At 40.7% G+C, this 24,858-nt stretch overlaps 1 protein-coding gene across 1 annotated transcript; it reads left to right on the plus strand.

Moving 5' to 3' along the window:
* Window positions 1-1,826: 1,826 nt before the first annotated feature.
* On the plus strand, window positions 1,827-20,121 carry grhpra (glyoxylate reductase/hydroxypyruvate reductase a; the record flags this gene model as incomplete). Its single annotated transcript, XM_080746867.1, has 9 exons — window positions 1,827-1,912; window positions 3,754-3,884; window positions 5,282-5,354; window positions 7,344-7,460; window positions 10,126-10,214; window positions 11,479-11,580; window positions 12,494-12,629; window positions 17,964-18,094; window positions 20,000-20,121. The coding sequence occupies 9 exons, from the start codon at window positions 1,827-1,829 to the stop codon at window positions 20,119-20,121; spliced, it is 987 nt and encodes a 328-aa protein (XP_080602993.1).
* Between the last annotated feature and the right edge of the window lie 4,737 nt (window positions 20,122-24,858).

Here is a 24,858-nt window from a genome sequence, read left to right on the forward strand (position 1 = left end):
TCAGTGTATGGAGTTGTTTTCATTTCTTTTAAGCCACTGGTACAACTTTGACCCTTTAGCCCTGTGTGCAGAATGGATGCTGTGGTCTCAGAATGTCGACTGGTACAAAATAAAACCTTTGGAATTAAATCACTACCATAATGCATGTGGAGTCGGCTTAGAGCCTTCAGGAAATGTTTTATAAGTAAGTAAAGATCCTCTCCAACAGTCACTGAGTACTTCACAGGGTTAAAACACAGAAACATAAATAATAAAACCATGTAGCGACGGACTAATAAGAGATGAAACATTCACAAGACAAGACATGTTGGAGCTAAACGGTTAAAATGATATTTGGACTGCATTTTGATGGTATATTGTAAATAATTGGCGTCACTGCAAATTGAGTAAAACATTTTAAACGTAAGAGCATTGTTTGGATGTGAATGTTTTTAGTTTTGCGTTATACAGATCTACCAGGAATAAGCCCCATTCACACCCAAAAAGCCAAGCAATTAATTAGCTTTATAATTCAATGTAATCTCTATGAAAAATTAAAAAAAATGTCAAGCTTGATGTTTCTGCTGGATATTGTTGAGTGTACAAATGTTTACACTCAGAGTTACAGACTTGTAAGGGTCCATTAGGTTCTTAACTATGAATCCGTCATTTAGCTGGGGACCCCCTGGAACAGCCTCAAGGACCCCTGGGGGTCCCTGGAGCCCAGTTTGAGAACTACTGGTCTAGAGGTGAAACCAGTGATTCATTCACCTTTAGTCTTTACTCCCATGTGAGCAACAATATAAATAAATGTTCATTTTTACATATAGAATATATTCCAATTGATAGGCAGTGCAATGTATGAAGGTGTCTGATTTGATTGTGTTTGAATGAAGACGAATGAATGAATATAGTATTTGTAGAAAGAGCTGCATGCATCAATACTGTTGGCCACTGCATGAATTCACCTTGAGCTCTGGGGAGAAACCCCCACTTGAGGGCGCTGTTGGTTCATTTATTATGGAAGAAGTCAACGCAAGAGATTTCAACTTGGAGCTCAAATGTGGACATTCTTCTACATTAAATATCATATAATTTATGTAATAACTCTATGGAGATTCCACATTAGAGCCTTGCTGTGAATTACATTTATGGTAAAACATTAACGAAAATAATTATAGTATTTTTATGTTTTATATTTATTTACAAAACGTGACTTTGCACAATAACTCAGTGTTTTTGTGCTCGGTATGATCAGACAACTGAAATAAAGAAATGAATAACTCTTGATTAATGCAGTTAAAACTTAAAATTACGTTTTAACTTACAGAAATACAACATGGTACTTACTTACTGTTTGTTCGTTTAGTTACTTACTGTTTGTTTAGACTTACTGTTTTCTTTCATTTTATTTACATATCTACTGCATAGTACTGTGTTCTATCCGTCTGTCATTCAATGTTATATGAGATACTTTAATGGTTTCCTGTGGAAATAAGCTTAGTCTTTTCTAGGATCGCCTTTTAGTAGACCTTGTACCAGTGAACTGTACCGTCATGAAACTGTACCTTTTCCTATGCAAACTGACAATAAAGTCTTCAATCAATCAATCAATCAATCAATCAATCAATCAATCAATCAATCAATCAAAATCAAAGAATGATTTAGAATGGTTTAGAATGCGGTCGGTGCCCCTTTAAGACTGGCGCAGGCGCACTAGAGACTTCCTGGTTGTAGTCCTCCAGACAGGCAGTTAGCTGACATTCAGTGAGTTGTGTAGTTCATGTTGTTCATGTAGTTCATGTGGTTTATGAGTATTAAAACATTATAATATTAATTAATCTCACATGCAGGCCGTTCATAAAGTCATGAAGGTGTTTCTGACCAGAAGGATTCCTCCTGAGGGAATGAAGATACTCACACAGTCTGGGCTGTAAGATCTGTTATTTATTACACAGTCTGGGCTGTAAGATCTGTTCTATTACTTAAAGATCTGTTTATTACTCACACAGTGTGGGCTGTAAGATCTGTTATTTACTACTCTATGATGGGCTGTGTAAGATCTGTTATTTATTATACAGTCTGGACTGTAAGATCTGTTTATTTACTACTCTATGATAGGCTGTAAGATCTGTTATTTATTACACAGTCTGGACTGTAAGATCTGTTTATTTATTACACAGTCTGGGCTGTAAGATCTGTTTATTTATTACACAGTCTGGGCTGTAAGATCTGTTATTTACTACTCTATGATAGGCTGTAAGATCTGTTATTTATTACACAGTATCTATTACACTGTCTGGGCTGTAAGATCTGTTTATGTTTTACACAGTCTGGGCTGTAAGATCTGTTTATCTATTACTTAAAGATCTGTTATTTATTACTCACACAGACTGGACTGTAAGATCTGTTTATTTATTACACAGTGTGGACTGTAAGATCTGTTACGTCATTATTGTTGTCTTTGATTTGAACAGTTAGCCGTTATGATCACTGATCAAACATTATTATTATTATTGTATGTCAGCAGGGGTCGTTATGATCATGCATATTATTACTCTATGGTGATGATAATCTATTGAACAGTGGGTTCTCGCTTCTCAAAGACTATTTGGGGTTCATAGTAGGGGGTCCTAAATGGACCCTCACAGGTCCATTTGGTTCCATGTGTATAGTGGTATAGTGTGTCATAGTTAAGGGGAGACACTGTGACATGTGTGAGAAGCATTGCCATAGAGTTATAATGCTATGACCACCAGGTTTACATTGGAGTAGCAGTTAGTAGTCCTAAAGGTTTGGCTTCTAGGAGACATTTCACTTTTTGATTTATTTAGTTGTTCATTTTCTTATTGCATCTTTAGTGTAGTTGTTTGTGGGCACCATCACTATGACCACACCTCAATGTGGTACTTGTACTGTATGTTAGACTGTGAATATATCTATATGTAGCAGGGGGGACTTTTAAAGGGAGAATAATAATACCTACTACTAAATGCCTACTAGACAACCCCACCTTTTTCTAGAGGGACGGTCCTTTTTAACAATAGACACTTTTAACTATGTTTAAACAGGGTGAAGGTGAGTCAGTGGGATTCTGATGAACCAGTGTCTCTATAACTCTATGTAATGCTATTTTAACTATGTTTAAACAGAGTGAAGGTGGGTCAGTGGGACTCTGATGAACCAGTGTCTCTATAACTCTATGTAATGCTATTTTAACTATGTTTAAACAGGGTGAAGGTGGGTCAGTGGGACTCAGATGAACCAGTATCTCTATATAACTATATTATTGTATTTAAACAGAGTTAAGGTAACCCAGTAGGACTCTGATGAACCAGTGTCTCTATAACTCTATGTAATGTTATTTTAACTATGTTTAAACAGAGTGAAGGTGAGTCAGTGGGACTCTGATGAACCAGTGTCTCTATAACTCTATGTAATGCTATTTTAACTATGTTTAAACAGGGTGAAGGTGGGTCAGTGGGACTCAGATGAACCAGTATCTCTATATAACTATATTATTGTATTTAAACAGAGTTAAGGTAACCCAGTAGGACTCTGATGAACCAGTGTCTCTATAACTCTATGTAATGTTATTTTAACTATGTTTAAACAGAGTGAAGGTAACCCAATGGGACTCAGATGAACCAGTGTCTCTATAACTGTTATGTTATGTTAACTATGTTTAAACAGGGTTAAAGTGTCTCAGTGGGATTCAGATGAACCAGTGTCTCTATAACTCTATGTTATGTTATTTTAACTATGTTTAAACAGGGTTAAAGTGTCTCAGTGGGACTCTGATGAACCAGTGTCTCGCTCAGACCTTCTTAAAGGAGTAGCAGGAGCAGATGGTTTGCTGTGTTTGCTGTCTGACAAGATCGATGCTGAGGTCCTGGAGGCTGCAGGTAATCCAACCTACAACCTACTGCCCTGCTCAAAGGTAGTACAACCTGCCACCTACTAGGGATTGATATTGGCAAGAATCTCACGATACGAAACATATAACTATAATTGGCTCACAATGCGATTCTATCATAATATATTGCTATACGATACATATTGCGATCTTCAACAGAATTAGATTTTTTTGTAGGGCTGAAAACACATTAAGTTATTAATAACTCAATGGACAAATTGAGTCAAAAACATTTTCAGTTATTGAATGGTTAGTACAATTTAGGGAGCCTTGTAAAAGATCTTGTTTAATCGTTAATACAGAGATTCATTGCAGAATTCAATTTAAACATGCGTTTTGGTCTAAATCAGTAGTTCTGATTTAGACCAATGTAAAATGTCAAGGTCTCCACTTAACTATGACAGTATACAAATGAAACCAAATGGACCCTTAAATGAAACCAAATGGACCTTTAAGGGTCCATTTGGTTTCATTTGTATACTGTCAGAGTTACATACTTGTAAAGTTCAATTTAGACCTCCCAAAAGGAACCCAGAGAGTCTAGTTTTTGTCAAGTAACTTGAAAAATATCCATAAAAAACAACTTGAAAAAAGAATCGTGATAAATCGTGTATCGTGATACAGCTTGGGAAAATATCGTGATATTGTATTTGTCCATATCGCCCACCCCTACAGTGAATCATGAACCTTTGTTTCTATGAAAAGAACATTTTGAAAATCGCTAAACAAAGGGTAGTTTTTAAATGTAGTACTGGTATATCAAATAGTACTGGTATATCAAATAATGTAATATTAAAATATGTCTTCACATAGAAACAAAGGTTGTATGGTCATGATTCACTGCAATCCTGGATGGCTTGGTTCGAGGCTCAACATAATTGTTATAAATATATTTGTAAAAGTCTATACCCTAACCCTCAACAACAAAACAAAGGTTACAACCTGTCACCATTACCTGTAACCTACTGTATACAGTATACTGTACTGCCCAGCTCAAAGGCACTGCAGCCCCAGTGTTTCTGAGCGGTACTAAGTGCTCCTTACATCTGTTTGTATGTCTTAGTAGTACGGTATGTCCTACACATGGCTCATTGGCCATTGGCCGCTCACTTCACACTGGGTGTGGTTTTATTAAACCTGAGTCTCGGTACCAGCAGGACTCAGGATTAAAACCTGGTTAACTCTGTCCATGTGACAACCCTAAGCTAGGAAGCTCCAGTACAATGGAAGCATGATGAAACCACAACGTGAAACACTCCATAAACAATACAAGCATGGCAGGAATATCTCTGAAAGGCTCCGTGCAAAGTACAGAGTTATTTAACAGTCTGATAGATGGAAAAAACTGATAAAATAAGCCGTTGTTTCGTTTGTTTGATGTTCCAGGATCCAACCTGAAGGTGATCAGCACCCTGTCAGTGGGCTTTGATCACCTGAACCTGGAGGAGATTAAGAAACGGTGAGATTCATATTTTATCTGATCAGCAGGCTGATAATGACATTACTCTTGTCTTTATTACTTGGCAAGCAGAGCATGTAAGTACTGTAATGGGCTGGGTATGTACAGTAGATGTCCCCCTTTTATGAAGACCGTAGCCCTGAAACGGCTGGCATTCTGGGAATGTATGTATCGGTGTCTCATCATTAACAGCCAATGAGGGACCAGCATTCCGTGTGATGCCACTGGTGATGTCAGCCGAGTTTGGTATAAGAGCGTTCTTAGTAATGTCTTCATTAACAGCCAATGAGACCAGCAGAACACACCTCGTGCTGCTGTCGCACAAGTAGGCCATGTGTGGCCTGCTGGTACGCAAAGTGCAAGTTGGCACCTCGACAGAGTGCAGTTCTAGTTATTAGTTTGTGACCATCACATTCATGTAGGCTACTGTATATTTCATAATAGGTGTTATTGTTTATATTTCCAGGGGTATCAGGGTAGGCTACCTGACTGATGTTATTATTGTTTCTATCTGGTTGTCATGGTTACAGGGGGATCAGGGTAGGCTACACCCCTGACGTTCTGACTGATGTTATTATTGTTTCTATCTGGTTGTCATGGTTACAGGGGGATCAGGGTAGGCTACACCCCTGACGTTCTGACTGATGTTATTATTGTTTCCATCTGGTCGTCATGGTTACAGTGGGATCAGGGTAGGCTACACCCCAGATGTTCTGACTGATGTTATTATTGTTTACATGTGGTTGTCATGGTTACAGGGGGATCAGGGTAGGCTACACCCCAGATGTTCTGACTGATGTTATTATTGTTTACATGTGGTTGTCATGGTTACAGTGGGATCAGGGTAGGCTACACCCCAGACGTTCTGACTGTTGTTATTATTGTTTACATGTGGTTGTCATGGTTACAGTGGGATCAGGGTAGGCTACACCCCAGATGTTCTGACTGTTGTTATTATTGTTTACATGTGGTTGTCATGGTTACAGTGGGATCAGGGTAGGCTACACCCCAGATGTTCTGACTGATGTTGTTATTGTTTACATGTGGTTGTCATGGTTACAGAGGTATTCTGACAGATGTTGTTATTGTTTACATGTGGTTGTCATGGTTACAGTGGGATCAGGGTAGGCTACACCCCAGATGTTCTGACTGATGTTATTATTGTTTACATGTGGTCGTCATGGTTACAGAGGTATCAGGGTAGGCTACACCCCAGACGTTCTGACTGATGTTGTTATTGTTTACATGTGGTCGTCATGGTTACAGTGGGATCAGGGTAGGCTACACCCCAGATGTTCTGACTGATGTTGTTATTGTTTACATGTGGTTGTCATGGTTACAGAGGTATTCTGACAGATGTTGTTATTGTTTACATGTGGTTGTTGTCATGGTTACAGGGGGATCAGGGTAGGCTACACCCCAGATGTTCTGACTGATGTTATTATTGTTTACATGTGGTTGTCATGGTTACAGAGGTATCAGGGTAGGCTACACCCCAGACGTTCTGACTGATGTTGTTATTGTTTACATGTGGTCGTCATGGTTACAGTGGGATCAGGGTAGGCTACACCCCAGATGTTCTGACTGATGTTATTATTGTTTCCATCTGGTCGTCATGGTTACAGTGGGATCAGGGTAGGCTACACCCCAGACGTTCTGACTGATGTTGTTATTGTTTACATGTGGTTGTCATGGTTACAGTGGGATCAGGGTAGGCTACACCCCTGACGTTCTGACTGATGTTATTATTGTTTACATGTGGTTGTCATGGTTACAGTGGGATCAGGGTAGGCTGACTGATGTTATTATTGTTTCCATCTGGTCGTCATGGTTACAGTGGGATCAGGGTAGGCTACACCCCAGACGTTCTGACTGATGTTATTATTGTTTACATGTGGTCGTCATGGTTACAGAGGTATCGGGGTAGGCTACACCCCAGATGTTCTGACTGATGTTATTATTGTTTACATGTGGTTGTCATGGTTACAGAGGGATCAGGGTAGGCTACACCCCAGACGTTCTGACTGACGCTACAGCTGAGCTGACGGTGGCGTTGCTACTGGCAACGGCAAGGAGGTTACCTGAGGGCATCCAGGAGGTCAAGAGGTCAGTGATACTCTTTAATATTTTACTTTACCTTTGTTTTATTATGTTCACATTTCTACAGTAAAGCCCTTTGCACACAGGACAGTTGCGTATCTTCCGTTTGCTGTATGAATAAAACGTTTTGGATTTGGTGTGCAATGCTGTGCAGAATCGGCGCTGCGGATCCCTAAAGGAGTCATAAAAGGACTGATGAGTTTTTAACCGCATGCGACAAGACGCACGAATCGAACTGGGTTCGATCGAGAAAAAAACGCACGGCCTCAGCCACTCGTCGCACGGCTAATTCGGATCCAGTGTGCATGAGGTCGTAGAGAATCATTGTTTTCTTTTAAAAAAATGAAATTGTCCGTTTTATCCGTGCGGATAAACGTGTCTGTGTGCAAAGGGCTTAAGACATCACATTTACATTACATTTCTACAGAGTATACATGAAAATAAATAACATAGAAATGTGCGATGTGCAGTGTAAATGTCCATCAAACAGCGTCCACATCATCAAAGTCAAATCTACATGAAATACCTGTGTGGTCGCTGTTGTGAACGGAGGTTCTTCTTCTTGAGTTGCTTAACGTCTTCTTTCACCGTCTTTCTTTGGCTTTAGACATCTTTTAAACTTGATCTAAAATTGCCCTGAAAAACCACTTACAGGCAGCAGCCGTTCGCAACTGGTAAAAAAAACCTAGCCCAACCCTACCCTCCCTGCCCCTTCCTTGTATATACTTGTATATTCCTTGTACATACTTACTGTCTGTTTAGATTTACTGTATATTCCTTGTATATACTTACTGTTTGTTTAGATTTACTGTTTTCTTTTCTTTTTTTTCCCCTTTTTCTTTACATATCTACTGCATAGTACTGTGTTCTATTTGTCTGTCATTCAATGTTATATGAGATACTTAAATGGTTTCCTGTTGAAATAAGCTTAGTCTTTTCATGGATCTCCTTTTAGTAGACCTTGTACCAGTGAACTGTACCGTCATGAATCTGTACATTTTCCTATGCAAACTTCTAATAAAGCCTTCAATCAATCAATCAATCAATCTAAACTTTAGAAGTGAAACATTCAGAGCAGGTGTGTTTGTACCAGCTGTCAGCAATGACAGGTAATCAAGCATCCATCAACTAGTGGTCCGCTGTGACAGACAGGCCTCATAATGTTTTAACCACATACAGTATCTTAACATTATACATTTTAACCTCACATGAAATCAGTTCACTAGGGGCGGCCATAGCTGAATGGTTAGGGAGCCTGCCTGGGGAACCAGTTCCCCTGGTTGTCCCAGGTTCGATTCCCGGCTAGGATAGCAATGTCGATGTGTGTCCCTGAGCAAGACTCTTAACCCCTAATTGCTCCCCCCCTCGCGCTCCTTGTGGGCTGCACTGGGTTCAGCTGGGTTAAGCTGAAAAAAAGCAGCTGGGTTGGGCTGCGATACCCGAATTTCCCTCGCGGGAGGAGTAGGTAACTATCATATCTATCAGTTAACAGCATTTACAGCCATGCTGGCTTGTGGACATTTTTGTCAAATTACTCTTTTTGCCACAGACACAAAATGAGTAAACAAACACATAAAGAGATAGGCCTAAATGACCATTACAGGTCTGTAACTCTGACAGGGTACAAATGGAACCAAATTAACCAAATCACAGGTCCATTGGTTCATTGTGTACCCTCTCAGAGTTATAGGGGTCCTTGCAAATAAAACCAGAACCACTAGTACTGGTGGACTCCTAATATGTGTCATAAAAACTCATAATAATAAATCAGTGTCATCCATATTGTGAAAACCTGGAGACTGATATTCTGGGTCTTATGATCAAAATGAGAACATTATAATGTTGTGTAAAAACTAAAAGTTGAATTAACCACAGACGAGGACACGTTTTGCCACGGACATGTTTTCACATACAAGAATACATAAACACATACAGTAGAAACTAAAAGAGAAACATAATAAATACAGATACAACTACAGTATAATAATTGTACTACATAGTATAATGTGATCGTACAGTACACTACAGCTCTGGTTATGGACCAGCAGCTCCTGTCAGGAGAAACACATGATGATAACCTGGGTCTGGAGTCGGTCCAACAACCTCTCTGTCCTCCTGTGAGCTGGCATCCATACATTTGTCAGAAACAACATCATAGTTTGACTTATTGTGTGGTTTAGGAAACAGAGCTTGTGTTTCACAAATCACACACCGGGACACACTGCTTCATTAGTGAGGTTTATTTAGCTTTAATCATGAATATGATACATTGCAACCGTAGGCACGGTGCCAACATTGGCACAGAGGAGGGTGATCACTGGCACACTGGCACAAGTGTTTTAAATGTGGCACCTGATTTACAGCAAATGACATCCTGCAGTTTTACATTGATTAAAACTGTGAACTCTGACTGCGGAGGAGTCAGGGTGATAGGTGGGTTATTGATCTGAGTCTAATGATCATTATAACAATGTCCTGACAATCACAATATGTCAGAATTGTTGATGGCATGTCGTTAAAATGTATGTTGACATGAAACACTGACTGTCTAGAAAATAAAAACATGGCACTTCAAAAAGGTTGCTGAGCCCTGTGATACATTCTGATACATTCTGATACAAGTCAACGACCTCATGTCTCTTAATGTCTTCTGTTTAATCTCTCCTCTCAGTGGAGGCTGGTCGTCATGGAAACCTCTGTGGTTGTGTGGTTATGGTCTGTCTGGAAGCACAGTGGGAGTGATTGGACTGGGACGCATCGGTAGGATTTATTTTATTTATCTCACATGTATACTCTATACTGTATATCATTAAGTGTGCCTGCCATGCAACGCAATGGCAAAACACTTATTGTAATCCGCCATACTTAAGTAAGTAAGTAATGTCGCCACAAAATTTCGGCACGTAATAACTGCTGCACGATTTACGCCACCGCCGCAATATATACATCAAAACGTGCGGCTCGGCCGGGAATGGGGTGCTATTACTTTTCTTTCCGATCCGCGTTACCATTGCGACGTAATTCGCAAAAAACTACGCGCAAAAACCCCCATTGACTTTGAATGGGGGACTCGGAAAAAAAAACAGAAACTTTGGCGCCACATAACTCTGCCATACTTTTGCCTAGCAACGTCATTTAAAATTTAAAATGCTCACACAACTTTGGTCTTTTTCCGGCCAATAGGGATAAGCTGTAATTAAGCCCCGCCCCCTCTGTATTCCTATTGGTTGGGCTTTAAACAGCCAATACTCCAGTTCACAGCATGGTACAGTCTTGAAACTTGGTGTCTGGACTTAAACGGCCAATAGGGACGTATTACTTAAGCCCCGCCCCCTCTTAAGCCCCGCCCTAGCTTCCTATTGGCTGAGCTTTAAACGGCTATATCTCCAGTTTGCAGCATGGTACCGTCTCGAAACTTGCTGTGTGTACTTAGATGGCCAATAGGAATGAGCTGTAATTGTTTAAGCCCCGCCCCCTCTGTCTTCCAATTGGCTGGGCTTTAAACTGCCATAACTCCACTTCCCAACACATTACTGGTCTCAAACTCAGTAGGTGGTCCCACAGGTTGCACACAAATAGCGAGCTGCAGGCACACTTAAAATTTCTTCGAAATTTTCTTTTCTAGTTTATATATTTATCTCAGGTGTATACAGTACTGTCTGGCCAAAACCTCTTAAAGGAGTAGTTCACCCCCAAAATGACTTTTTTCTATTGATTAATCACGCCATGGAGACTTGACTTCAATAATATCTATAGTTTTTTGTCTCATTCCTAAGACAATAACTTGATTACAATAAATGTACCCCCATTGATTGATCCGGAATCAATGGAGGTAAATGTATTCAAATAAATGTTTTGTCTTAGTGCGACAAATATGAAAATATATTATTGAACTCAAGTCTCAATTACCTTGTACCCTCCTTGCTTATTATACATTTTGGTATAGATGGTATATTTGTATTTATATATTTGTGGTATAGACAGTATATATGTATTTATATTATATATTTCTGTTATATGTCAGGTATGGCCATTGCCAGGAGACTGAAGCCCTTTGGGATGAAGAGACTGTTGTACTCAGGGAGAACAGCCAAGCCTTATGCATCTGAGCTGGACGGAGAGTTTGGTAAGTAGACTCAGGGAGAACCAAGCCTTATGCAGCTGAGCTGGACGGAGAGTTTGGTAAGTAGACTCAGGGAGAACCAAGCCTTATGCAGCTGAAAATAGCTGATCTACACTACAAGTAACATAGATCAGCTATTTTCACTAAATGTTCATCCTCAGAATAGGAACACTACAGGGCTCCCAGTTGCTGCCCTACAGAGTATAAAACACTGGTGTTGGCCTGCAAAGCAAGACACGCGTCCCAGACTCTTCTCCCTATCCTAAAACACCCTGGACGACGCTCCACGCGTCCCAGACTCTTCTCCCTATCCTAAAACACCCTGGACGACGCTCCACGCGTCCCAGACTCTTCTCCCTTCCCTAAAACGCCCTGGACGACGCTCCGCGCGTCCCAGACTCTTCTCCCTTCCCTAAAACACCCTGGACGACGCTCCACGCGTCCCAGACTCTTCTCCCTTCTCTAAAACACCCTGGACGACGCTCCACGCGTCCCAGACTCTTCTCCCTTCCCTAAAACACCCCGGACGACAATAGATTAAATACACACTATCTGTGTGAGTACTATGGACGTGATATCCACAGCATTCTTCCACTCAAAAAGTACTTTGTGGACACAACCTGTAAGAGATGTGTTGGACATGAGTAGTTCCACATATTTGACATGTGTGTGTCTCTCTCTCCCTCTAGACTCCCTGCTCAGTGACAGTGACTTTTGTGGTGTCTCTCTCTCTCTCTCTCTCTCTCTCTCTCTGTCTCTCTATGTCTCTCTCTCAGTACCCCTGGCCTCCCCCCTCAGTGACAGTGACTTTGTGGTGGTCAGCTGCAGTCTCACTCTGTGCCTCTCTCTCTCTGTATCTCTCTCTCTCTGTGTCTCTCTCTCTCTCTGTGTGTGTCTCTCTATGTCTCTCTCTCAGTACCCCTGGACACTCTCCTCACAGACAGTGACTTTGTGGTGGTCAGCTGCAGTCTCACTCCACAGACTGAGGGTCTTTGTGGAAAGAGCTTCTTCAGCAAGATGAAGAACACAGCAGTCTTCATCAATTCTAGCAGGTCTGTTACTGTACAGCCTTCACCACATTGTAAATACACAGTACTTTAGTTTAAACATACAGGCAGAGATGGGCACAAAATACAGAACATTAAAAATACTATGTGAAATACTTTCCTGGATAGTATGCTGGTGACAGTATCCTGGTCAGTATTAGACCAAGTACAGACCAACTATTTGGTCTGTTTTGTATGTTGTGCCCATCTCTGCATACATGTAGCCTACACCAGGGGTTCCCAAACTTTTTTGTCTCAGGGCATCCCATAAATATTGTTTTAATCCGAGGCACCCCTACATTATAATTTTCACTCCCAGCACCTTATATTTATAGCATATCGTCGTTGTCGGGTGGAAACCTTGTATGTCCAAAACCGTTGTATTTATCATCTATAAAATGTACTAAACTAGTGAAAACAGCAGATCTACAAGCACACAACGCCTCGCGATGTGTTTGTAGATCGGCTGTTTTCACTAGTTTTGTGCGACAGTCTTGTATGATGAAGCAGGGCAAAAGACGTACACATTTGAAACTTGGAGATACGAGGTTTCTGCCCGACAGTGACGATATTTTAGTGATTATGTTGCAAGGAAAACTTTGAGATAACAGCCATTTTGGTTAGAACTGACTGAAAATAACTTTGTACTTTAAGTTTAAAATGATACTAAATATTTTTTCAAGTGTCCAAATAAATTCCAAATATTATCAAATGATCTTGCGGCACCCCTGGACTGCCGTCACGGCACCCCAGGGTGCCCCGTCACCCAATTTGAAAACCTCTGGCCTACATTATAAAGCACACAGTACAGTAAACATTAAGCATTAAGCTATGCAGCCACACAGCAGTGCAAACATTAACACATCACTACAGCTGCTGCAGGAACTACACAAGAGTCAAAGTGATAGAAGAGGCTTTTCAGTGTAAATGTTATCAGTATAATTGTATAGATTATATCTGCTGTCTGGCAGGAATCAACTATGTTATATTATATAGATATATATGATATATGTTATATATGTTATATTATATAGATTATATATCTGTTGTCTGGCAGACACCAGCTATGTTCAAAATATTAACCTTTCAGGGAAAAAACTGAGTTGGACTTGGTTTAGTCAGTGTAGCTTTTTAATACTTTCCATTGGTTTAATATTTGTAAAACACACACGCAGATGTAAAGGCTGTTCAATAACACAGATTTATTAAAAGAAATACAAGTTGAAGTATTGAAATAGTCGCCTGTCAACGTCATGTGTCTTATATAACATATATTATACTTATGTGTTATCAGTATATGAGGATATCTTGAAGACTGACTTGACCTTTGAGACGAATAAATCAGTCAATGTGTACAAAGATTGACTTACAGTAGAATAGAACAGTTTAAACCTTTCTCTATAGATTGAGTACAAAGGACCTCAATGTAAACGAGCCATTGTGCTTTCTTGGGTTTAAATTTTATCAGTAGACCTTTGGTAAACAGCGCCTTCTATCCAAAGCGCTGGATAGAGATTGTGAACGCTAGGGGTGTAACGATATAGTAACTGCATCGAAATATTGTTTTTAACTTAAAAAATTGAAGTATATCGAAATGAAAATGGCTAAAATCGAATCGTATCGTTTTATTTTGTATCATACTAACTAGAAGGTCGGCCGGCTATGCCGGCCTCCCCTCTAGGTCATTGCGTTGCGTCTATAGGAGTAAATTGCATATGCCCTTCATACGGAAGGTGAGTGGTTCAAACCCTGCCTAAGCCGACGTCAGCAAGGGGGAGAAGACGACAGCCAGCCCCATGGCCTCCTCTAAGTAACAAGAAATCTTGTGAAATAAAATGACGTCAACCAATCATCAAGGATGATGATACACGAAAGAAGAAGAAGGAGTAAATATTCGTCGAAAACAAATCCCTGAGGTACAGGGTGGCCACGATGTGATGTTTTTTTTGAGAAAAAAATGTTTTTTGAGAAAAAAATGTTTTTTGAGAAAAAAAAAAGTTTTTTGAGAAAAAAAAAATTTTGAGAAAAAAAAATTTTTTGAGAAAAAAATTTTTTTTGAGAAAAATAAAATTCTCAAAATAAAAATTTGGAGAAAAAAAATTTTTTGAGAAAAAAAAATTTGAGAAAAAAAATTTGAGAAAAAAAAATGTTTGAGAAAAAAAAATTGGAAAAATAAATAAATAATAATAATAAATAAAACGTATTGGTGATGCGATGACGTGGTCTATACGGATGTTACTGCGATTGAGGTGAAAGAGAAAAGTGGAAAGTTGTGAGCTAACTATTAGCTATTTTTGTGTGTGTGTGTGTGTGTGTGTGTGTGTGTGTGTGTGTGTGTGTTCTGGCTACGCCCCCCTCGGTTGAAATTGGATCCGCCGGTCCCATAGCTGGGAATACGAGCCAATGGACGGCGGTCACCATGGCAACGGGGGGCCAATGATAGAGTTATGGGCGGTTTTATTCCCTACACTCTACCGACATCTGCTCTAGTTTCCCTACACTCTACCGACATCTGCTCTAGCTATGAGTTGAAGTGGAGGCAAAATGGGCGTGGAAGTGGGATGCGGCTCTAAGAAAAATGTAATAGTAGATCGAATCGGCAGTGCAAAGAATCGATTGTATCGATACTACCTACTTGTGCATTGTATTTAGCATTTTTAAGAAGAAAAAATGAAAAGGAGGGGTTTAATTACTTTTCCATTCCATATAGCTACACTGGTCTATGGATAAATGTGTGTAATCTCTGGGTTCATGTCAAGGTGCAGGTTTGTCAATATACAATGTCCATGTATTTGCCAGATAATCACTGTGTTTACTTATTTATATCCATAATAATACATGTTTCCCTTAAAAACCTGCACTATCCACACCTTTCACACAGATTCAATTTCTTTGCTAAATAGTTACTATATCGATTTTAAATCATTGAATCGTATCGTATTGCCATGAATGAACCAATATCGTCCATGTATCGTATCGTCAAACATGTATCGTGATATGTATCGAATCGCTATTAAAATGTATCGTTACACCCCTAGTGAAGGCACATTCACTAATTCATAGACTGAGGAAACCATGCAAGGAACCAACCTGCTCATTAGGAGCAGTTAGCACTCTGAACTGTACTGTCCTGTGCTTTTCCTATGGAAACTGCTAATACTGTATTCAATCAAACCTAGTGTAAACCTACAGTAGGGTTAATGGAGATAACAACGTTCAACAGGAACCAAGAGGAGAGATCCTTTTGTTAGGGTTCGTTCAAACACTGAACTAAACCCATAAGGATGAGAACTCTCTTCAGGCTACAGTATGTGTTCCTCTCCATCTCTGCTTGTTCCTGCAGCCAAAGAGAGAATGGACACATCACCAGTTAGCAAATCTACTTCCATATTATTTCCTCTTTGCATAAAAGTAACCTAAACATTCCTAAAATGCGTTACAATGAAGCACTTGGGGTGAACTTCAAATGAACCATATTTTAAATGAAGTAAATTCACACAGAGGAACTGCCCTCTCCTCCACAGTGTTGCAGTCTCCCAACACTTTAAGAAAAATCACACCCGTGTGAACTGAGCGGTGGTCGTGGGGGGGGGGGGGGGGAGGGGTGCCTGTGGGGGGGGAGGGAGGGGTGCCTGTGTGTGGGGGGGGGGGGGGTGTGTGGGGGGGGGAGGGGTGCCTGTGGGGGGGGGGGGGGGGGGGTGCCTGTGTGTGTGGGGTGGGGGTGTGTGTGTGTGTGTGTATTGCAGTTGATGCTCAGGGCAGGCTAGACTCAACAGCACCTCTCTGGTCACCCAGGGTACTCAGGCTACACCAGAGGCTACATACAGACAGACAGACACACACACAGACACACACACAGACACACACGGCCACGCTATGGAGACGGTGTGACCACCGCTCAAAAATAACAAATTGGAGACTTCAACATAAAGGAAGGACACCACAAAATGGAACGTTTTAACGGGTTTTAACGGGTTTTTATTTATTCATTTCACACACTTTAAACATTTATTTAACAACTCCGAAGGCAACTTAAATTCAATGTACTTTAACACAACATAAGATGAACTCAGGAAACCAAAAAGGACCTGGAGATGCATAGAAGCTGAAGGTGGCGCTATATGGGACAGATTCATGTTGATGGGATGAGTGTAGACATATTGTGTAGCAATTTGCGTGATTTTAGGGCCAAAACTGTAGGAGCAGTGGCCAAAAATGTGTTGTAAAAATCGGCCTGAAGGTGGCGCTAGAAGAGGGCCATGTGAGAAATGAGGGGTGGGGTCTCCGCGTTGCCTTGGCGGACGAATAGGTACTGGCCCCGGCTCTCCCGGACGCTCCTAGCCCGAGTTACGGCATTTTATGTGAGCTGCAGTGGAGGGGGTCCTCCACTGGGGGCGTCACCACTTTTGCATCCGTTCTGGAGCACCAGGAGTGGGTGGTCCCCAGGAATTCCCCGTGAGCAGCCCCGTTGGGGTGGTCATTTGGTAATTTTTGCACATTTGGTCATTTTTTACACCTGGGGGTCCCCTGAAGCTCCGGGGGTCCTTGGAGGTTGTAGTTTGGCAGGTAAGGAGTGTGTGTGCAAAATGTGGCATGGATCGGGGCAACGGTTGTGGAGATATGAGCAGGGCAAAAGTGTGACGTGTGACGTGTGACTGACGGACTCACTCACTCACTGACGGACAGACAGCCGGTGGAGGTTTTGGTAGTAAATGCGACCTACGGTCGCAATAAAAAGCAGTCAATACTGCCTCCCCCTGGCCAGCCTGATGGAGGGGAAAGGAACTGTTTGGAATAACGTGTTCCTTCCACGCGTTACGTCCAACCGAGGAAACTCCCCCCTGTCAGGTGATAAGAAGCTGCCTGCTCACTCCTCAAGAAGCAGCTTGCTCACTCCTCATGCACTGAAGGAAGCATGAGCTCAGTTCAGGGCTCTGCCCAGGTTGGCAGGTGATAAGAAGCGGCCTGCTCACTCCTCATTCACTGAAGGAAGCATAAGCTCAGTTCAGGGCTCTGCCCAGGTTGGCAGAGGGAGAGCAGAGCCCAGGATTACAGCTTGGGCAGTTGGCACCGGGTGAAAAAATGGGTTACAAAATCATGGGATCAAAAGACAGTTTGATTTTACATTTTCTCCTCCGTTTTGTAATCTGTAACAAGATGATTGACAGGTAGTGATGACTCTGAGATGATTGACAGGTAGTGATGACTCTGATGAGATGATTGACAGGTAGTGATGACTCTGATGAGATGATTGACAGGTAGTGATGACTCTGATGAGATGATTGACAGCTAATGTTGACTCTTGATAAGGTGATTGACATGTTGTTTCTGCGTTGCCAGGGGAACGGTGGTCAACCAGGAAGATCTGTACCAGGCCTTAACGAGCGGTCAGATCGCTGCCGCCGGATTGGACGTCACCACACCGGAGCCCCTCCCCCCAGACCACCCACTGCTCACTCTGAACAACTGTGGTGAGAAATACTAGATCTATAAAATATACTGTATATATACACAAACTATACATATAATATATCCACAAGTTTCCGCGGGAGTTTACTGGAGACTATCAGGACCAAACTTCCGGGTTTAACAGCAGACATACAAGCTCACGTCGCGTCGCAGATGCAACCCGTTGTGAGCTTGTATATCGGCGGCGGAAGCTCGGTGCAGACGTCTGCGTAATGCACTATGGGGCGTTGGAAACTCGTGGATAGATCTATTATAAATACCAGATCTATAAAATATACTGTATATATACATAAACTATACATGTATAATATATATATATATAAACCAGACCACCCACTGCTCACTCTGAAGAACTGTGGTATAAAAGATAAATATATTATCTATTACCACCATATAATATATATATATATATATATCTATATAGACCATACATATATAATATAAATTATATCTATATAAACCAGACCACCCACTGCTCAACCTCAACAACTGAGGTCAGAAATACTATATCATTTATATCTATATAAACACACTGGTGAGAAAAACTGCACCATTAAACATAGAACATATCTATATATTATGATGCTGAAGGCATGTTAACAACACACTCAACGTTGCAGGATCCCTATGCTCCGGTGTCAACACTAGAAGCTCTAAATGAGGGTGATCACCAACAGAGGAATATTGGGGGATTTTGGCACATACTGTAGTTTGTGAACACTACCCACACATTTAGCTGTGATGCTCATTCCATGAATACACCATACTTAAGTTGTACCTCATTGTAAAGGTGACTGATCAGGATTTACAACAATATAAAATACAAAACCAACTGGAAGGTATTGGAAGGGGAGAAATAATGGACCGAAATAAAGTTTATGAACTTTCTTTTGAGGAGTTATATATATATATATATATATATATATATATATATATATATAAAACTGGATAGTAAAACTCCACCAATAAACATACATATTTCATCCTTTTTTTGTTGGTTTCTATATTGACCACATGGACCCTAGCATCTCCATGTTGGGTGAACATTCTACAACATGTTTGCTACACTATGTTGAGAAATGGAACACTTGGTTGACCCTCTAGATCTGTATGAAATGACACCTCTTTGTGTGCGACTTGTCTTCTCCTGCAGTGGTCTTATATACAGGGTTCCCACGGTCATGAAATTCCTGGAAATACTTTGACATTGGAAAAATATTTTTCCAGTGCTGGAAAAGTTTTGGAATTGATCAAGGGTCCTGGAAGGTCCTTGAAAAAATAGCTATGCATTGTTTTTGGTTATTGATTTTGTTAATGCCTCTGAAATGACAAATTAAACATTGGCCAAATTGTCAAATATATAGAGGCAGAAATTGTGAAAATAGCTGCTCTACATGCTCACAACGCCTCGCGTTGCAAGGCGTTGTGAGCTTGTAGATCTGCTATTTTCACAATAGAAACGTGTTATACAAAATGCCTCAACTCTTAGTGCTCGTCAGGGTGGGGGGTCCCCAGTTTGGGCATTGCGCATAGGAGTAAGCGACTTGTTATTGAGCTGAATTATTGTTATATAGTCCTGGAAATCGGGTTAAATATTCTGGAAAGGTTTTGGAAATTAATTGGTAAAGATGTGTGGGAACCCTGTATATACCTGTTCTCTCTTCCAGTGATCCTGCCCCACATTGGCAGTGGTCTTATATATCTGTTCTCTCTCACAGTGGTCTTACAGATCTGTTCTCTCTCACAGTGATCCTGCCCCACATTGGCAGTGGTCTTATATATCTGTTCTCTCTCACAGTGGTCTTACAGATCTGTTCTCTCTCACAGTGATCCTGCCCCACATTGGCAGTGGTCTTATATATCTGTTCTCTCTCACAGTGGTCTTACAGATCTGTTCTCTCTCACAGTGATCCTGCCCCACATTGGCAGTGCCACCTACGAGACGCGGGGCATCATGGCCGACCTGGCAGCCAGGAACCTGATGGGGGGCATCGAGGGCACCGCCATGCCCTCTGAACTCTCCCTGTAGGGGGCAGCACTGAGCCATTAAACCCACTCCACTGCACTGGTGCCAACTGGAAGAAATGCAGCTGATTTAGACTGTAGAATAATAATAATAATAATAATATGAATGCAGAAGAGGAAAGATAAAACTCTATGCTGTGACAGCAAAGACAAATGACAATATGAAGTTATTAATTATACATACAAGCAAAAAAACACAAGTTCTTGTGTCGAGGCAGAACTTCAAAATGAATATTTATTTGAGCGAGGCGCGTGTGCAGGTTTCCCAACTGGTCTGAGCACAACGGTGGGGGCGCAGGGGAATGTGAGATATAAGGGAGCGCTTGTTTTCAGTGTCCAAACGTATCGATCATAGAGCAGTGAAGTCATGATGTCACTCGCTGATCCTTCGGTTCATGGAAGCATTGCTCTATGGAGAATAACATCGAGTCACCTTAAAATCGTCTCATATAAGCATTGTGTTCCAAAAATAAACAAACGGTCTGCACTATATTGTCGGCGAGGTGGCTCTGTATGGTTTATGATAGTCAGTCACTCATATTTGATACAGTCTGTTTCTGGTGAAAATGTAACTAATTGGGTGACAGTAACATTAGTGTTTTCTCACCATCAGTTGATTCTTCATATCCATATGAGTCAAAGCGCTGAGATCATTTGTTTATGTTTGGAACACAGTTCTTATATGATGCCATATGAAAAATGTCTATGGGAATTCAGAATGGGGGGAAAAACCGTGAACCAGGTAGGATGAGTAAATGATGTCAGACAATAAACATCATTCTTTTCTCCTAAAGACAGCCTGCCTCAGTAGCTTCCCTACAGTCTGCCTCAACACAAACACAACTTAGTTTTTGTCTTTTGCTTCCATGAATTCCAACCTGTTCCACTGAAGAGCCTGTTAACAAACACATGTGACTGAACTAAGCCGTGCAATGAGAAGCTAGTTTGTCTTCAATAAGAAACACTCCTTAAACAGAAAACTGCACTATTAACATAGTCTTACCTTAATAATAATATCAAACAGCACTACTAATGTGTTGTCTTTATTTGGGTTGTCATGTTGTTTAAGTTGAAGTTTAAACCTTAGAAATTAAATGACTTCAAGGAATGAATTCTGTTCTCATTTCCGTTTGTATTCTGCTCAGATGTTGACATTGTAATACAGATTAGATCACTCCATGTTAATGACAATAACATTATTATTAAAGCATTGTAAAACATTTGTTCTTTCCTGATTATTAAATTATAAAACATTTGTTTCATCATCAGGTGTTTGTGAATAAAACAGCATTAAATGTGATGAATGTGTTCATAATTTATGAGGAAATAAATACACAACAGCAATTACATAAATAAAAACAGACATTTAGCACTTCATGAAATAAATAATGTAAACAACGTTATTCTCTCAGAGAATATTTTCAGTTCATGATGTTTAGCTTTGTTGCAATTTGATGAACCGTCTTCTATTAAAACATATTTTTTATCTTTTTAAAAGCGAACATTTGTAAGTCAAATATTTGCTTCTGGGGGGTCCCTGGAACAACATATTTTGAGATGGGGGTCCCTGGAACAACATATTTTGAGATGGGGGTCCGTGGCCAAATACATGTAATTTTGAGGGTCCTTGACATGAAAAGGTTTTAGAAGACATTATAGAATCGGGTCAAAATATTCAAAGACACTTTTTCAAGAATTTTCAAAAATAGCAGATCTACAAGCTTGCAGTGCGGCACTCGGTGCCATGCTGAGAGAGACACACACACACACACACACACACACACACACACACACACACACACACACACACACACACACACACACACACACACACACACACTACTTACTGTACAAGTAAACAGAAACAGTGGATGAGTAATACTATAAGGTAATAATTGATACAGTAGTAACCGTGGTCATAATGAACCAGGTTAACAGCTCTATGTTGTCTACACCTTGTTCCATGAAGCACTGCTTCTCAAAGTGGGGTCCGGGGACCCCCAGGGGTCCTCGAGGAGGTTCCAGGGGGTCACAAGTAACATAAGGAACAGTTTAACCATTCAAATTCCAAAGAAACAATAAATTGCCAAACATCATCTCAACAAGGTGACCTTGTGGACATGCTATTTTTGCTACTTGTGAACATTTTGTTTAATAATTTGGCCTACAATGACCTGCCTGAAACATGGACCCATGATAACAGTAGTTGAAACTTGATGTCACTGTTGGAATAATCTCTCAAGAACAGATCTGATGTAGTGCTTAGGGCATTAACGACTTGCAAGTCGATTCGACTCAGTAAAAAGTTGAGTTGAAGTCGACTTTATCGTTTGATGACGTCATCACATCACACACGACCCCCCAATTATTTTGGGGGGTCCCCAGATGATTAACTTAATGTGAAACATTGTTTTCTCACTCAACAGTAAACAAACCAACATAAAGTTTAAGTGTATAGAGGGTATCTGCACATTTCTAAAGTGACAATTTAAGGACTTTTTAATACCTCTAAAGTGACAAATTAAACATTGGCCAAATTGTCAAATATTAGAGGCAGAAATTGTGAAAATAGACGATCTACATGCTCACAACACCGTAGATCTGCTATTTTCACTTTTCAACTTCAACTTTCTCTGGTGGGAGTCGACTTGTGTAATGAAGTCGACTGACTCGACTTGTTGACTTCTTTGTTAATGCCCTTGTAGTGCTAAGTTTTTCCCTTTTCTTTGACGATGGCCAGATTGCTGTTGGACCTGCTAGAGGTCATATGATCTAGAGGTGAGGTGATATAGAGCTAGAGGTCATATGATCTAGAGGTGAGGTGATATAGAGCTAGAGAGGATCGGAGTCCAATGAGAGCATGGATAAGAATGATTCTAATGTCTCCACTACAGTGGTCTGTACAGTAACTACACTATGGACCGTTTCACTATTCTGTACTCAATCTAAACTAAAGATTCTGGGATATCAGTGGTTGCTCTGACATGAGTCAGGAGGAATCCACTGGGAAATTAATTCCGTCTAATCATTAATATCAGGGGTCTTCAACAGGGGGTCCGGGACCCCTAGGGGGTCCTCAGAGTTACTACAGGGGGTCCTCCAAATCTTTGTGTGTTAGAATAATTTTTTTCTCCTTTTTTATATTAACCACTTGAATGTCCATATTGGGAGAACTTTAGCCAAAAATAGCAGATCTATTTTCGGCAAAGAGCTTTGGTGTAGAGGGGAAAAGAGCAAACTAAGTACAGAGTGAAAGGTCAAGTTTATTAAGTATTGACGGTTCAAGTGGTTAAATATCTGAAAACACAAATTGACATGAATCCAAAATACACTGATGATTGTGCTGTCAAACAATGACACTATGTGGAATCTATGAACTGGTTGTGGGGGTCCCTGCTTCATCTCTCTAGTCTCAACTAAGGGGTCCTTGACCTGAAAACGTTGAAGACCCCTGCTTTATATGATATATTGATGACCAATCCTGTCTGAAGAACAATAGTCTGGTTGTCTGGTTAGTCCCTAACCTCACTAACTAATAACAAGCATGTCTTATGAGGGTCTCTGGAACTAAATCTTTTGATGGTCCGTATCAAAGTCCAGAATCTATTTGGGATTGTTGACATGAAACCAACACATACAGACTGATCAGACCAGAGCCTGTGGGATGTGTTGTAGAGTGGAACCACCCAGATCACTGTTCCAGTGCAGACAGTTGTATTTAGCATTAAAACATATACATAATAATAAAGATTAATTTGGCACTCGGGTGGAGCAGTAATAAAGTCCCTTCCCACCACCACTAGGTGGAGCAGTAATAAAGTCCTGGTTGTGGGTTTGAATCCACGGTGGTTCATCAGGCTTTGTGGGGCGTCGATGTGAACACAACTGGTCTGTGTTGTTCAGGGGAGGAGCCCAGGTGGGAGGAGGGGCTAAATGTCACTCCTATGGGAAGGGGGTGGAGCCTGTCAGCGGGGAGATTCCAGATTGGAATCCAAAAATTGGTTTATATTTTAAACCAATCGGACTCCAATCTGGATGTGGCACAGATCTGATTCAAGCTGGATTTGGCTGCCAGTGTAAACGGGGGGCTAAATTGGCATAAGAACGACGTCAGAGCAGAGGACTCTTACAGCTCATACAGGAGTTTTTGGAGTGCTTGTAGACTAGGACATTCATTAACCACTTGTGATGTTTGCAAGTTGACTCGACGCGGTAAAAAGTTGAGTTGAAGTCGACTTTATCGTTTGATGACGTCATCACATCACACACGACCCCCCAGTTATTTTGGGGGGTCCCCAGATGATTAACTTAATGTGCAACATTGTTTTCTCACTCAACAGTAAACAAACCAACATAAAGTTTAAGTGTATAGAGGGTATCTGCACATTTCTAAAGTGACAATTTAAGGACTTTTTAATAACTCTAAAATGACAAATTGTCCAAAGTGTCAAATATATAGAGGCAGAAATTGTGAAAATAGCCGATCTACATGCTCACAACGTGAGGCGTTGTGAGCATGTAGATCGGCTATTTTCACAATAGAACGTTTTTTTTTTCTACCTTTTCTTTTTTTCAACTTCGACTTTCTCTGGTGAGAGTTAAATTGTGTAATGAAGTCGTGAACCTTTTCGTTAAGGCCCTAGTTTGGAGATCTGCACTGATCTCAGAAATACTGTAGCCTCTATGGAATCCTCAAGACTGAAATCAGTCCCCAGGACTGAGAACTTTTAACTCCTGGAGA

Source organism: Nannobrachium achirus (genome assembly GCF_963921795.1).
Source record: "Nannobrachium achirus genome assembly, chromosome: 17".
Lineage (NCBI taxonomy): Eukaryota > Metazoa > Chordata > Actinopteri > Myctophiformes > Myctophidae > Nannobrachium > Nannobrachium achirus.